Genomic DNA, 16,365 nt, shown 5'->3' on the forward strand with positions numbered 1-16,365 from the left:
CAATACTCGCCATTTCCCGCGCTCATCTTGCCCTACCTTCTTATGGTGCCGGCTATGATGCTAATAAGAAGAAGACAGTAAAGCGCGACTGTGGAATTCCTTTTCGTGCCGGGTCATCACTTGAAAACGTGACTTAACTTAAATTAGGATACATTATTTTGAATTTCAAAGTTCTTACTCAAGTGATCAATTTATTTACAATCGAACACATACCACGCGATCTGCAACCACGGCCCGTTCATGAAATCGCTTTGACACTGTAGCCATTCCTTTGACAGACGCGTTCCCGCCAAAAGCGTTCCGAGTGGATTGATGCAGGCAAATGTTCTAAGTTCTTCCCAATAAGCATCAGAAAAATTTGATAATGCGAAGAACTCCTGCAGCAGTGATTAATAATAAGAGTGAAAGTATGTCTTTGGCTTGGTTTATTCAGTTTAGTTGTACGTTGTTTACTTTCAGTTCGCGTGAAATCGAAATGTGACGGAATTAAAGTACAAAAATCAAGAGTAAAGCTATCCAGGAGTTTTGCTGACCAAAGGAAATCAAAAAATGTAAAGAGACATAGTTTGCCCGCTTCCTTAGACCAACCACAATCTCCGGAAAGAAGTGAGAATTATGATTCTCACAATGGCCAATTAGTATTGAATACGTTTCTTTCAGAGCGACGGAAAAATCAGCTCGAAAAGTTGCAGTCAAGTTTGAGTCCGGAATATATTGGCTTTGGCGTTGTGACCGGGAAACGCAGTCGCTACGGCCGTGCACAGAAGCTTAAGGAGGACGATGACTTTTTACCAACGCAGATCGCTTGCTACGTTAGGAGAACTCCACCGAAAGTTAAGTATGTAGCCCAGTCGAATGGCTATGTCCAGAAGATCGCCCCGTACGAGAGCCCTATTGAGAAGCTCATCAAGAAGAACAAAATGCTTGCTAACAACAGTAGCCGAGAGAGTACAGAAAGCCCGGAATCTGAAAAGGATAAAGAGGCAGCTCTATTTAAGGAGCTAGGCATAAGTACAATCAACAACAATGAACCTACAGAGGAGAACAACGACTTCCTTGACTTTAACGACGAACCGAGATATTCCGGCAGCTTTCTGCCCTACCTCAAATCACCATCTTCTCACTCGACAGACAGTGCGAAAGGATCGTCCATCGATTTGGAAATTGATTTTCCTGTACAGTCTGGTGACATCTTTTGGGCGAGAATATCGCCCTTCCCTTATTGGCCTTGCATCGTCTGGCCTGATCCGAACGGGCGAACAATTGTTCTGAACAACAACAAAGTGCAAAGACGAAGTGTAAAAATCCATGTGAGGTTTTTTGGGGACAATGGTCGGCGTAGTTGGGTACATAAATCCAATATGCTGCCTTATAGTGGCCGTGAAGATTTTGATAAACGAGGCGAGGAATTCCTAAGGAAATTCGGTAAGAAACATTCCATATCTCGTGCATTTGAAGTGAATATGAAGAAGAAGTTCACTTGGGAGAAGGCTGTAGCCGAGGCAGATGAAGTGAGTGCGCATCCTAATGAAGAACGGCAGCGCATTTTCGATATGGTTTTGGAGAAAAGTCGGTAAGTTTATAGTTTCCTAAAAATTTACGTGATTTAGTTGAAAGCGTAGTATTTTAGGTAAAATATTTTGAATGAAGGACCACAAAATAATCTTGTTTCAAGAGAAAAGTCATTCTAGCTGTACTATTCGCATGTGTGGTGCTACTTGTTAACAAGCGAAGGATGCATATGCATTTGCATTGATTTTACTAGAACATGGTGCTCGCTGCGTTAACTTACTCAATCTCGTGATAATATAACGTAAACGATTCGTCGAAATGGTGAAAATCGAAAAAGCTTTAATTTTAGAAATAATTGAAAATACGTGTCTTTCTGCCACTATTTTAAAAGAAAATTTTTCACACTTTATATGTAATATGTGAAACATATTTTAAAAATTCCAAAAAAAAATTTAAACGACATTCTATCATCACCAAATTTGAGCCTCGATGATAAGTGCCTATTGGCCTCCCCAAATGGAATATTCAATATCGCTGTCGCAACTACTCCCTTGGTGTGTTCTCCCGAGTATTTTCCTGATCCTATCGCGCATTTATTATTGGAAGCATGTATAACAACAAAGCCTTTGAACAAGATCATGACTAATCGGGGATTAAGATGGGCTTAACAGGCTACGGCGGGCGGTTCAGTTGATCCGATTAGACGAGGGCATCAGGAGACCCGTTGTCGTGCAAAGATGATGATTCTAGCCACTTGTCTCCTATATACTTTATGGCATTGTAGGAAAGATAAGAGGCGTTGCATCGAGAAATGCTTGCAATATTAGCGTTGATGGATTTAAATTCTAGAAATTAATTAGTATCTCGAGATACAGACCATTGAATATGTGGAAAAGTTGTTGTGCCGTAGGGTGAAGGTAATTTTCTCACCTGCCAACCACCGGCCCGATTAAAATATGACATCCAAAAACCAACTCACACAAATTGAACTAATTGTCTGTCAAACTGTCAGCTCACTTACTATAATCAGTAAAAAAAAATCTATGCTAAAATTACGGAAAGGTGGAAATAAAGTACACTACTCCATTATGCAAAATCCTACTCGATTTCTCCTAATTTTAGATCCCATGAACGAAATCTCGGAGAAATGCTAGGGTGTTCACCTCAGTCGGTTCGGCACGATGCGCCTCGGGTCTGTCGAGAAATGAACAAAGGTTCTTGATGCAACACAAGGACATAATAAATTAATCCCCACCAAACAAATCCCTGTCTGAACGATGAACATTGGTACCTTCACTGGAAAGGGGGAGGATCTCGCATGAGTCCTTCGGAAGAGGCACATTGATATCTGCGCTCTACAAGAAATCCGATGTTGAGGACACTCATGCCCTTGTACTTATCAATACTTCTTCTTTTTCTTTAGCCTTTGCTTCGTCCACAAGCGCGGTTGGCTCGTCGTGATTAGTTGTTCTATCAAAAGCCTGATTCGGAAAAAATCACCATGCAGCGTATCAAGCCACCGTTGTTTCAGCCGGTCTTTTGGTTGCTTGCCGTCGGCTTCGATGTTCACACAAATTTTGGCAAGTGAATTTTTGTTAATGCGAATTACATGTCCATATCATCGAAGAAGCCTTCCCACGATTGGTTCAACCCCATATTTATTGCGGATATCTTTATTTCGGATGTGATCAAGGCGTGCTACGCCACTAGTCCAATGTAGCATCTCCATTGCGGCAAGATGCCGTTCAGTGTCTTTCGTAGTCGTCCAACATTCAGAACCATAGAGGGCAACAGAGCGGATAACATTGCGGTAAATTTTAAACTTGAGACGTTCGTTAATACATCGATCACAAAAAAGAATCAGTCACCTCCATTGTGCGCTCCAAACCATTTTCCCCCATGTCACCTATTATCGTCTGCCTTTTCACTCGCATGACCATTAAGCTCGCGCGCAATGATGATATTGTCATCAGCAAGCACGTCTTTGATCTTTGCATCGAAAAGTAGCGAAAAAGCATCTTTTTTGGCATCAGTTCGACCTGTTTGTGGTGCGTATGCGGTGAAGAAGTGAATAGTGCGATCAGTTGAAATAATGGTGAATTTCATCAGTCGGTCATTAAATCGATCAACTTCTCTAATGACATCACGGAAATCAGAGATGGCAATGCGAACATATCGAGTGAAACAGAGAAGTTTATAACGATTTTTGCCCCGTTCGAGTTCTTAGTCGCAGCTTTTAACACCAGACCATGACGCCTTTTCCGAAGGGCTCTTGCGAGTTCCTCGGTCTTTCCAGTGAGGGTGCGGATATTTAGCTTTAGCAGACAAGTATTTGTTCTGTTCCCTAACGCCGCCCATGCGTCAAGAAACGTTGACTATTTCTCGACAGGACTGGAGCCCGCTCTGCTGCGTCGACTGGGATGAACGCCCTAACATTTCTCTCAAGCTTAGTGCCGGAACCTGTCACTGAGAGAGAACAGTTAAGATTTAGCATAGTGGAATAACCCCAACTATATTTATCGCTTTCCCTGATTTCAGCATTTTCTTTTTGTTTTACTGAAGATAGTACAAAGTACATTGCCTCAAACCCTCCTCCTTTACCTGGGCTTGGGACCATCATGCTATGTGAATAAGATGGCGTAGTCACCTTGTTCTTATCAATACATGGTTTATTTAACGATTGTCTCACCTTCCTAGATTTCATAGTGGGAAATAGTGGGAACAGAAAAACATATCAACTACATATATCCTCATAAGACTGGTGCGCTAATCAAATGGTGGCAATATCCTGACAATAGTGAAGAAATGATCTCAGCTAAAAGCACAATCCACAAAGCGATATACGCTACCCTCAGGATCACCATGTCTGGTAAGCAGTTCATCAACCGAGAAGACGATGTCCAAATAAAAGTGTAAGAAGAAACCCTTCGAATTTATAAGAATGCCAACCGGGAAGCAAAGAAGATCTTTATGATCGACAATCGGGACAACGAAAGATATCTGTATCAACCTGTCAAGCCGTCACAAACGCACGCAGGATATTGGACAATTCTGTTGCACCAATGACAAGAACAGTTCTTTGATTACGGACCGACGACCCGGGACGGATAGAGAGCGGAAATAGTTTCAGCAGATTTCAACAGAAGAAATTGCTCATCCTCCGCTTCATTTCGACTCACTCATTTATCTGAGTCGACTCAAAAGAGTCAACATTGAAGAACATTTTGTATCGAAAACTTAAAAATCAGTTCAATACAATAAAACACATCTAAATTAATTTCAGCATAAAAAGATGCCTAATTTATTGTGATTTTAGTTTTCTGGTATTTGACATTCAAAAATTTGAATCTTGGGAAAGACTAGATTTATTCTTTGAATAAATATGTCTAGGTGCGGCTATATACAAGTTAACACATTGCTATCTCTGCCACAATGAAAACACTCCTTAAGTCAGCACTTACCTGTAATTCACACCATAAAGTTAAGAAGCGCATACTTCAAATCTCAGAGTAATAATTCTCAACTCCATCTACTTACAATCACTCGATCCAATTCCATATTAAAAAGACCAGAAATTTCAAGCGAATTTGCCTAGAGATTTGATTTTCTAAGGCGTCTAAGGCGTTAAATTGACCTAAAACGGAATATTTATTTGAGGAACGAACTATTTACCGCCGGGAGGTAACATTTTAATTAACACGTGAAATTGGAAGTAGTTGCATTGAAACCGTGAATAAAATAAAGATTTAATTCTGAAATTCAAATTGTTTCATTGGAAACTCCATAACTTACTTCCGACAATAGCATGCATGTCGTGGTGGTGAGTCCACTCACACATCAATGGATTGAACAGCACAATTGAGTTGACTCGCTCATCAGTTGCCCATCTCTGCAGTTTGCAGTGAATAAAATAAAGATTCAATTCTGAAATTCAAATTGTTTCATTGGAAACTCCATAACTTACATTGCCCCTGCTTCCGACAATAGCATGCATGTCGTGGTGGTGAGTCCACTCACACATCAATGGATTGAACAGCACAATTGAGTTGACTCACTCATCAGTTGCCCATCTCTGCAGTTTACCTTAATATGTGACAGTGTGGTTACCGTTGATCCCTTGATGGTGCAGGGTGCGTTTCAACTACCCGCAGGACTCTTCCTCTACGCACTGCGCTAAGTGCTCCTCCGGCGACCCACTCGTCGACCATCTTGGCCACTACATGGCACAGTCAACAATTGCAGCCCCTGTTTAATGTGTGACCTATCCATTGCACCTTTCGCCTTGTAATTACATCGTCTATGGGTAAATAGTATCAGGATAGCGTTCCTCAATGAAACAACGCAGAGAAGTTTTGACAACGGCTTGGAGCTCTTGAGTAAAGTGAGGATTACTTTCTTTATGCTACTCCAGTATAGTAATACATGATGAACATTAGCGTAGAACAGTCTCAACTTGAACGTGGTGTTGAGATAAGTGCATTTCCAGATTCTAGACAAGGCAGCGAAAGTGGATCTAGCGGTTTTAATGCGTGGAGCGACATCCTGTTCGCTCCCACCGTCGTCAAAAACCACGTTTCCTAGATATAATAATAATCGTTGGCGCAACAATCCATGTTGGATCAGGGCTTTGAAGTGTGTTAGAGCACTTCATTCAAGACCGTAACGGTACACTAGAAGGCAATGTGGTCAGCATTGCTCTCGACCGAGATTATTACCCCGATTTGACTCAGGTACTCATTCACAGCTGAGTCGACTGGTATCCGACGTCAAATCACGATACAAATCCCACTGCCACCAGCGAGATTTGAACCGCGACCTTCCGTACGACAGCCTTGCGCACTAACCACTCAGCTATCCGGATCTAACGCATTCTATGCTTTACCTATAAATGCAGATAGAGAGACTATGATGAACCGTTAGACTTAGAATATTATTTTATTTATCTTCAATTCAACTCTACTTGCTTCTCTTTCCAAATCCAGAGCTATTTGATTAAGGTCCATGATGAAAGAGCAAGTAGTTATCACCAACCTAGTCGAGATGTCTGAGGAAACGTATTTTGATCCATTGAACACCTCCACTTCAGCATGAGGAACGTCACCGATAACAAGAAGTCAACTTTGGACCTCAAATTCCTCGGAGATTTCACCTCGATGCAATACGAAAGGAGAAATTGCAAGCGCGGTGAAGAGACCATCAAGTTCAGTGATTATACCGTTTGAGCGCAATAATAGCCAAGATGACTTCTCTTCTGTTTGGGGGAATTGTCCGTCTGCATGTTACCCTGACTACCTATTTCATCAACAAGAGAGCTACTCCTGATGTAATACGTTTAAGAAGCGTGGTGAAGTATGCCTGCTATTTGGACTACGAGCGTCTAAGTGCTCAGAGGCTTTGCCTCTCTCCCACCTCAAAATACACACATGCCTTCTTTTTCTTTAATCGCTCGCTATCGCGAATGAGGAGTCGACCACCCACGTCCCTCACATCGGTCAATAGAGCCGTCAAGCTCTTTCATGCATCGACCCGCCTTCACGATTCCACAATTAGTCAGATTTTGTGACATTCCTTCGGAACGTGTCCGGCAAACTGCAGAGCACCCCCAGAAAAAAACATTTGTGATGATGGCCTAATGCTTATCAATACCCTCAATCGCTTGACTGAGGATGTCTGCCGACCAGTCAGCAATTAATCCCTTTCAAGCCCGATGTCAGTGCCTCTCTTGTTACGCGCATCCAGAATACAACTTTTAAATCTACTCAGATACAACCCAGTTGACCTTATGTCAAGCTCTGTGCTCGAATAGTGTGCCACCAATAACGAGGCGGTGGAAGTTGCATAACTCCATAAACCTCCCACCATTATCATTTCGGTCCCCAAGGCTGTGCTTCCCCACCACGTGTTCGAGCAAGGTGTTCTCAGAGCCCGACTAGGCATTCAGATTACCCATCATGATCACAATGTCACCTTTAGGAAGCGTTTCCTGAACTGCGTGTAATATCGGAAGGTTCCGTTTGTGCACTGTAGAATTGTGAGGCTTCTTAAACTGGACCGTAATCATGCAGCCAAAATCAGAAACCGGCTCCCAGGTCAAGTGAGTGCGCCTTGCGTTAGTCGTTGCTAAGAATCCGACACCGTGTACAAAAGTACATTGCGGCAAGAGGGAGATGTACCCACCAGAATCCCACCATCTTACTTCGCTTAGATTCACAGTATCCACCTTTATCGTTGGAATTCTCGCTGTTGTTCATCCTACACAAACAAGCATTGCACATTATTGCTTACGTAATTATATACGTACACAATGTAAACAATTTAAACATAAATATGCTTCCGAATTATGCTTTACTTCGTATCCAAAGGGATTTATACATATCTATGTATCTATGGTAAATTGAATATCGTCTTATAGTTAGAAGGTATATATATACACAAAAATATATGTGCAATTTCTCTGTTATGACCCGTTTTAAGTCTTCATTCCCGTACTGTACCATACTTTTCAGCTGCTTACCATCGTGAATGAGTAGCTCTCAGAGCAGCCTGGCAGATCTTATGATGTCCCTTCGTGACATGGCCGACGACCAGAGTAGCACGCGAGAAAAGATCATATTTAATATAATTCTTATGAACGTTTTCAAACCTACGTAAAGCAGCAATGTGGTCAATTTAGCTGCCCGTACGTTGACGTTTTTAGTTTAAATCCAATTGGCATTGAGGCACTCTTGTGAAAACTGCAGAAACTCACCAATCTGTCACCGTTGTCGTTATGGAAATAAAGACCGTGCCTCCCTAACACAGTTCCGAGGAAGGTGTTTCAGAGCCCCACTTTTCATTCAAATCACCTCAGTAATTGCTCATAAAAACTCTCTTATCGGTAGATTAGTAAGGAATACTATTGATAAGGTGGGTAGGTGGTACCTTATACCAATAGTAACTGAACTGCTTGATGATTCAGACTTGTAACTTCATCCTAATTTCTCAAACGCCCTATGGGTTATTTTTTGCGGTGTAGGTGTTCGCAAGTGTTTCACTTTTGACCTTTTAGCACTTTCCGAGTTAAATGTTCCCCAATCACTTTTTTGTTACGTTCTCCATACATTGCAAACTCTCCTCATGCTTTGTCCTTGGAGGACAAATGTTTTGACTTCGCTTATGTACATGTATCATGATCCCGTTATCTTTGAAATGTTATATATATCTCTTCTCTCCCCTATATTGCTTCTACCCAAAATCTCTAATAAAACAGGTTTCTTATGGTTGATTTTTAAAATGAGAACGAATCAACTAATATTTTGCAAAGTTTTGCATTTAGCGCAACAGAATTCATGAAATTAAAAGAGTAAGCTTGTAGACAAAATTTCCTGACAATGAACACAGTTATTTAGTAAATATTTGTAAATATGTCCATTTCTTCAATGTAACTTGAATTTAGTTCAATAATTCAAATAATATTTTTGGTAATATTCCATAACACTTACGAAATAGAGATACTGGAAAATTGCAAACCCAGGTCAGAATGTCAATACTGATCAAGGGATTATATACCTTATGGATTGATGCAGTAATTATTTCTATTAGAAAATCAATCATCCCATAATTTTCCTCTTTATTCTAGGGAAATGATGACAACTGAACGTTTACGAAGGCGTCAATCGGTTACTGAGAGCCGCATAAATAATTCACTTTTAAATCCAGATGCTAAAATCAAAAGAGAACGCTCACCCGGGATTGAAAGCGAAGGAGCCCCCCATGCCGAAGCACAAGTTAAACGGGTAAAAATGGAAACTAGTTTCGGTTCAGATGAAACAACCGCTTTTAATATAGAAAATAGTTCAGATGACACTCATCTGTTCGACGACGAGGAGTACACCCTTTTCTACGAGCTAATTAGACTGTACATTCTAAATAAGAAAAACCCCACGCTAGAAAAGCATTTGCAAGAAAATGTACGGAAAATATGGCGTCTTCGACGTTTGTCCCAAGGTACAGATGAAAGGCGCTCTACCATGAACATCCGGAAATTGGGGGCACGATTGCGGGAATTAAGTAAAAGTCCTCCTGCTCCGCCGAAAAAGACGATGCAACCGGAAAATCGTTCAGATAGCGCGAAATCGGAGAAGAAAGGTTCAAAACTGATAGAAGAAGTCATTGAAGACATCATGGAACTTGGCAAGAATTATCTTTTCAAAGGCCTTAGTAAAGAGTCAGTATGTAAAGATTGTCATTGTCCCTCAAATCTAGTTAAATGTAGTGGGAATTGCCAATCTTTGATTCACAAAGATTGTAATAATTCTTCTCGAAGCGTGCATGTAACGGGAGATTTAGAAGAATATCGAGTGAATATGGAAAATTCTATAACAAACAACCAACCAATGTGTTCAGAGTGCTCCTCGGGTGAATTCCCGAAATGCTTCGTTTGTAAAAAGCATGAAGAAGGCACGGGAAACATAATTAAGTGTCACGTTAATTGGTGTTCCTATCACTATCACATAGAATGCCTGAAATATTGGCCACAATCAAAAATAACTAAATCATCAGCAAAAATCGAAAGTCTACTTTGTCCATCACATGTATGCCATACGTGTGTCTCTGACGACCCCCGTGGAAAATTTTTCCAAATAGATAAATCAAAACTGGTGAGATGCGTCGAATGCCCAGCAACATATCACTCTGACTCGTTCTGTATACCAGCAGGCACAAAATTTCTCACAGCCACACAAATTGTTTGCCCTCGCCATGGCAAACATGACAAACTTAATGTAAATGCGAACTGGTGCTTCATTTGTGCAGCCGGAGGCCGGCTAATCTGCTGTGATACATGTCCAACAGCTTTTCATTTGGAATGCCTTAAAATTCCGCAACCAGATGGTAATTACATATGTGAAGAATGTGAAACGGGGCGCCTACCACTTTATGGTGAAATGGTGTGGGCGAAATTAGGCAATTATCGATGGTGGCCAGCAATAATTATACCTCCTCCTGAAGTACCAAAAAATTTGCAAACAAAGAAACACGAATCGAGTGAGTTCTGCATTCGGTTTTTCGGAACCAATGATCACACTTGGATAAACCGAAATAGAGTATTTTTGTACCAAGAAGGGGATTGGGGAAAGGTGTCTAATACGAAAGGTATTAACCAATCTTACAAACAAGGCTTAGAGGAAGCGAAAAAGATATCCGAGCTGTTGAAGAAAACCAAACAGTTGAAAGCAAATCCAAGGAAAGACAAAGGCTTAGCACCACTGCCATATACAAAAATAAAATTCAACCGTCCAGTACCTCCTGTGAAATTGCAAGAAACAGACATAAGTGAATTGACGCCATGCGACTGCAATCCCCAGGATGAGGATCCCTGTGGCCCTTATTCGGGTTGCTTAAATAGGCTACTCATGACCGAATGTAATCCGAAGGTATGCCCTGCTGGGCCTAAGTGCCAAAATCAACTTTTCGAGAAACGTCTATACCCACCGTTGAAAGTTTATTGTACAGATGGCCGCGGATGGGGTTTGATTTGTGAAAACGAAATTAAAAGTGGAGCTTTTATTATTGAATACGTGGGAGAGGTAATTGATGATGCAGAATTTCAGAGGCGAATCGCTCAAAAGCAAGAAGAAAAGGATGAGAATTATTATTTTCTGACTTTGGAGAAAGATTATATAATTGACGCTGGCCCCAAGGGAAACATGGCAAGATTCATGAACCATTCCTGCGAACCGAATTGTGAGACACAGAAGTGGACAGTGAATGGTTTAACACGAATAGGACTTTTTGCAATCAAGGACATACCAGCGGTAAGTATCGTAGGCATTTGCTTAGGTTTACAAAACGTTTGATCTGAACAAGCTCGATTGACTCAACAGGAGGGTAAAGATTGCGGAAACTTTTCAATGGTATTTTGATGATTTTTCAGAAAACTGAGTTGACGTTCAACTATAATTTGGAATGCTTGGGAAGTAGTAAAAAGATATGTCATTGTGGATCAGAAAGATGTTCAGGTTTCATCGGCTCTAAATATAAAGAGAATGTAAATATATTCGGAATCGTCCACTTAACTGTAGAAACTCATTGGTGTTCGTTTCAGGAAAAAGAGAAATCAACGCCCAAATCGACATCGGCACCCAGAAGCAAAAGTAAACTTAAAGCAAGGGAGAGACGTTCAACGACACACATGTAAACCGTTCATAATCATTCATTCGCATGAGCAATTGAAACTGTTTAAGTAATAACATAAACTTCCTGGGAAAAATAAGTTCAGATGTTACCAAAAAAAAATCATTTTTAAACATGTCGTTCAAAGCAGCTTGGTTAAGTCGTTAGTGGAAATGTTGGAAGTGAAACGCGTGTAGTCTATTTGAAACTGTTGACATCGTTATTAATTTTTCTCCCACATATATGTAAGTTTTAACCGATGTAGTCTATTTTTATATAGGATTCTTTGTTAATATTATGAGATAAATAGCAAGGCATTTTCTCGCGTGTAAATCAATTTATTGATAGAGTTATATCTTGTAATTTATTGGTCAAATATAGTTTCGTACAAGAAAATTATGAACATTTTTTTCGTTTTCCATAATAATCTATTTCCTTTGAGCCTTTAGCGAGCAAGCGAACAATTCAAGAATATCTGTCACCGACTAACCCCTAAAAATAATGACGTAATATTTTCCATATATGAAAGTAGTTTAGTCTAGTAAACTGCTACGACAGGGTTAGCATTGTGAACTTCTTCAATTACTCGACCGACTAAATCAGTTCTTGGTTTCCAAGGTATCGCAGATATCGCAGTTCAATAACCTATCCTTTAGTTGGAAGTACCACAAGCAGTCTGTTCTTCGGCTCAGTAGAATCCTCCTATCCTACATGCTTTCCTTCTAAGGGATTCTACCTTTTAACGTAAATCATACGAGGACGGGGTAAAAGACTTCCGGATGTTTAATTTTTTACTGGTATTCTATAACGCTGAGAAGCGTGCTATCACCAAATATTTCTATTTGAAAGACCTAGCACCGCTTCAAATCAAGGAAGAAATGGATTCATCACTGAAAGTCTTCTCCATTATATTCAATAGACAAGCAGTGGGTTTCTGATTCAAAAAAAGATCGCAAGAGCGCTGGTGATGCACCTCGTTCAGATCACAACCCTTTTTTGGAAGTTGAAAGATAACTGAACGTGAACTGTGCATGAAGAAGTTTTCTACTAGGCGAGTGCCATGCTCGGGCCCGATCAGAAGTTGAATCGGAAAACAGTTTGTTCTCCCATCAAGTATATTCACCAGATTTAGCCCCCAGCGATTATTTTGATAAAAAAATTAGTTTTAAATCTATCGAGGTAAACGCGCTCAAAGTTTCAGAAAAGGTCTACGACCATTTGAAATGTAAAAATTTATTAATTTTAAATGCAAAAAACTATTGACTGATAAGTTCCCTTAATTGTCTGTTGGCTTGGGTTAACATATACATATGTTTTTTTATTCCTTGATTTTGAATGCAACTTCCTTTGCTGCTGTAGTTAAGCGAAAGACAGTAAGAAAAATTGTATAGGGACCAGGCCATCTCCTTGTTTCAAAGCCGTTTATCAGTTCCTTTTGCACATCGACATGAGAATTCGTGTTTGTCCCTGTGTGTGGAATCCGTCCACCTTTAGTGTTTAGATTAGCGTAGTTTGTGAGATTTGAGGAGTTGCAGCAATTCCAAAAGACTACCGGCAATATGTCGACCATTCTCCCCTTCTGGTGATTACGATAGAGTATTTCTCCTCAAGGGCAAATTTGAAAATCACATAATCAACAGGCAACAGAAATTTCTAGATGGGCGCATGATCATCCAATTGGTCAACTTTTCACGTGCCAATCGTATGTAGCCTATAAAAGTCGCCCGTTGCTTGCTCTTCAAATTATTGGGGGTTATGTATGGGATGGGATACTTGTCGTCGCTACAGTAATACTTAGATAACCGAGCTTTCAAATCTGTGCTAGCAGCTTTATGCTGTTTACAATGCTCAACCTCGACCGTCAGACGATGCGTGCAAGCAAGGTGGGGTGAAGGTTCGCAGGTCTTTTCTATTCTACAGTATCAGAGCAATTTGGAGGATTTCTAATATTGTTCCTGGGTATAGTGCCCCCACTTAGCTGGGAATCACGTTGCGCTCCTAAATACTTGACTGTATTAACTGGAGTATCATCACTAATTATGTCGATAGCGTCTAGCCGCCCCACCTAGTGTTCCTAATGAGCATAACTAGTAGTCAACGTTCATTGTAAGCCCATTACGAAGGCACCAACTGTGAATTATCCGCAGAATAACATTCAGGTAGTATCATACTATATCTGTAAACTTGCCGATAATTATTTCTTCGTCTTCAGATGCTTGCGCAAAGATGACCATTACCAGCAGTCATAATAGAGAAAATCTCTCCCTGTGAGCAAAGCCCTAATACCATCACGGCTTTGTAAAGAGCAAGGAATTGGAGTCCAGTCGGCTCAGATTTTCGGAGCCAACCTGTAGCATTCATGAAATATGGCAGTTCCCTCAACCTGCAAATAGAGATAGAGATTGGAGATCCCCAAAAATTGTTTCCTTGGCGTTCGCAACCTGTCTCTAGGTAGACCTGGACAATTGCAGGAAAGTGTCTGAGGGCTTTCCCCCTTTCGGCAGCTGCAATGTGAATTGTTAAGTATGCCAAGTCTGGCAGTACGGTACTCCATACACAAGTGCCTCATACACTTTGCTGTAATCCTGTACGTATTTGCACGCGTCTGGTACAAGAACTCGTGCGATCGGGTCTTGCTATAGGTGTGCCAAATCCTCCTTGACGTGACGCAGGTAGTAAGCATTCACCATCCGGAGTTAGCGGCCTTTAAGAAGTGCTTAAATTGAATGCCTGACAGTCGCCAATTGGATGTCAACTGCGCCCACCAAGAGGTTGCAAAGAGCAGAGCCCCACCTAGTCAGTTCGTCAGCCCATTCAATATTTCCATAACCGAAAGGAGGTTGCTACTAAGTACAGAGGTTTTTTTGGCATCAATTATATCTAGATATAGTGTAGAATATATGGTCAAAGTGATTTTTTGATATTCGGAGTCGTTGGGAAATTACAGTGTTAAACAGGTAAAATGTCACATGCCAGGTTTACGTCTATCGCGGTAATAAAGCGCGTATTTATCGGTCCAAATGACGTTAGAATGACCTCGCTTAAATCATAGGAAGATTAGCGGTCAGTTAAGATTTTATGGTTGAAAATCGCATTCTAGTTTCAAAATGCGTTTTTCTCGAAAGTGCATGTGGAAAATCTGCTGCCACCATAGCTCAAAATCTAGCCAATGAAATTCTTTGAAATTTCCAGGACTTATTCAGAACATATTTCTACGGTCCGCAAACTAGGATAATTCCGATTCATTCATAAGTTTTTTTATTCATTAAAGAAACCTTGAAAACAACACAAAACATTTAGCTTTCAATGTTTTTTAATAATCCTGGTTTGTGGACAGTGGTTAAGTCTGCATGTTAAAATCCCGGTTACATTTTTTCTTTAAGATGATCACAGCGCCCTCTAACGTGGAAGAAGGAAAACACCTTTTTTGAAGATGGATGTATAAGTTGCTCTGTATTTCAATAACGAACGACGCTATCATGCTGGAAAAATTACTACCAAGACAGGTTGATTATTCACCTGGGGTTCCTTTTGTTTTATGTCCACAATTGAGATCGTGAGTTTTGAAAATGTAATGTTTGATTGAGCTGGTCCTTATCCATATGATTTTCCGCTAACCAGATGCGCGCAACCAGTCTACTGTAAATCTCGTAGTATGGGACAACTTTGGGCTTCATGTTTTTTCAGGCGGCGCTGTTCTTAGCAATGCACGAACGAAATCTCTATAGAATTAGTCTTCGCATGCTATCATGTTGAAACCAAGGTGCACCAGGGAGGAATAAAACCACAATCCCCCCTGTTCCCCTTTGCACCAGGTGCACCAGGGAGGAATAAAACCACAATCCCCCCTGTTCCCCTTTGCCATTCAGGAGATGCTCGATAACCATCTTTAACGGCCTAGCCTCAACGCTGGTCCACACCTCCGGTGCCAGTTTATCAGTAGCGGAATTATCATCCGCTAGCGCTACACGTCGCTAAAGGGTTTCACAGTGCGTACCTCATCCGTCGGCCATTGTCATTTGCAAAATGCTCCTTTTACTTTGTTGTTCGAAGACTGTACGTTCCGTCTTCTCCTTGTTTGCCAGACGTTTGTTGTTGTATTCTTCTACAATCGCTTGGTATTCTTTATTCCTTACAATCTTGCTTAGAATATGTGTGATCTTCTGGTACTGGCTTTTGAGCAGGACTCCAGATATCCGCTTCTTTGTGGTTTCTGGCGGTCGGCATTTTTTCCTTGGAGAACATGAGTAATGCGGAAAACCACCAAGGTAGGAGGTTTATCCTAAATTGAAGGTGCCCAAGTTATTCAGAGCCCGCATACTTAAAACCAAGCTCCCCATTGGCTTGGAGTTCTATTAACAACTTTTCCAGTACAGAAAGGACGGTCTTCGGACTGTTGCTTCGGTTCACTCGTCGCCAGATTCGCTTGTAAAAAATGACCAGCAAGCAAATTGATCCTAACCAATTGGATCAAACTACTAACAATCTTGATCCTACATACTCTTGGCCCGCCCGAAGACGGTTTTCAGGAGGCAGTCCGCAACACGGCTCCATCTGTCAGCGCTCCTTAGCATTTTCTCGACAATGTTGTCTGGAAAGAGATCCCCTGTGTTTAAGAGTTGTTGACGAATTCCATCCCACCTTCCACAAGAGAAAAAGGTGTGATGGGCATCGTCCACAACTCCATTGCAAAACACACAA

At 41.0% G+C, this 16,365-nt stretch overlaps 1 protein-coding gene across 1 annotated transcript; it reads left to right on the forward strand.

The window, feature by feature from the left end:
- The first annotated feature begins 94 nt into the window (after window positions 1-94).
- Window positions 95-12,063, forward strand: LOC119652679 (probable histone-lysine N-methyltransferase Mes-4). Its single transcript, XM_038056950.1, has 6 exons — window positions 95-407; window positions 460-606; window positions 661-1,573; window positions 9,131-11,306; window positions 11,426-11,539; window positions 11,597-12,063. Exons 1-6 carry the CDS (start codon window positions 365-367, stop codon window positions 11,687-11,689), a joined length of 3,486 nt encoding a protein of 1,161 aa, XP_037912878.1. The 5' UTR covers window positions 95-364; the 3' UTR covers window positions 11,690-12,063.
- The last annotated feature ends 4,302 nt before the right edge of the window (window positions 12,064-16,365 follow it).

This window comes from Hermetia illucens, chromosome 3 (genome assembly GCF_905115235.1).
Source record: "Hermetia illucens chromosome 3, iHerIll2.2.curated.20191125, whole genome shotgun sequence".
NCBI classification, from domain to species: domain Eukaryota; kingdom Metazoa; phylum Arthropoda; class Insecta; order Diptera; family Stratiomyidae; genus Hermetia; species Hermetia illucens.

Coding starts and splice junctions, on each gene's coding strand:
- LOC119652679 (XM_038056950.1), top strand. CDS start 365: ATGCGAAGAACTCCTGCAGCAGTGATTAATAATAAGAGTGAAA. Junction 408..459: donor GATTAATAATAAGAGTGAAA/GTATGTCTTTGG, acceptor GTTTACTTTCAG/TTCGCGTGAAATCGAAATGT. Junction 607..660: donor ACCACAATCTCCGGAAAGAA/GTGAGAATTATG, acceptor CGTTTCTTTCAG/AGCGACGGAAAAATCAGCTC.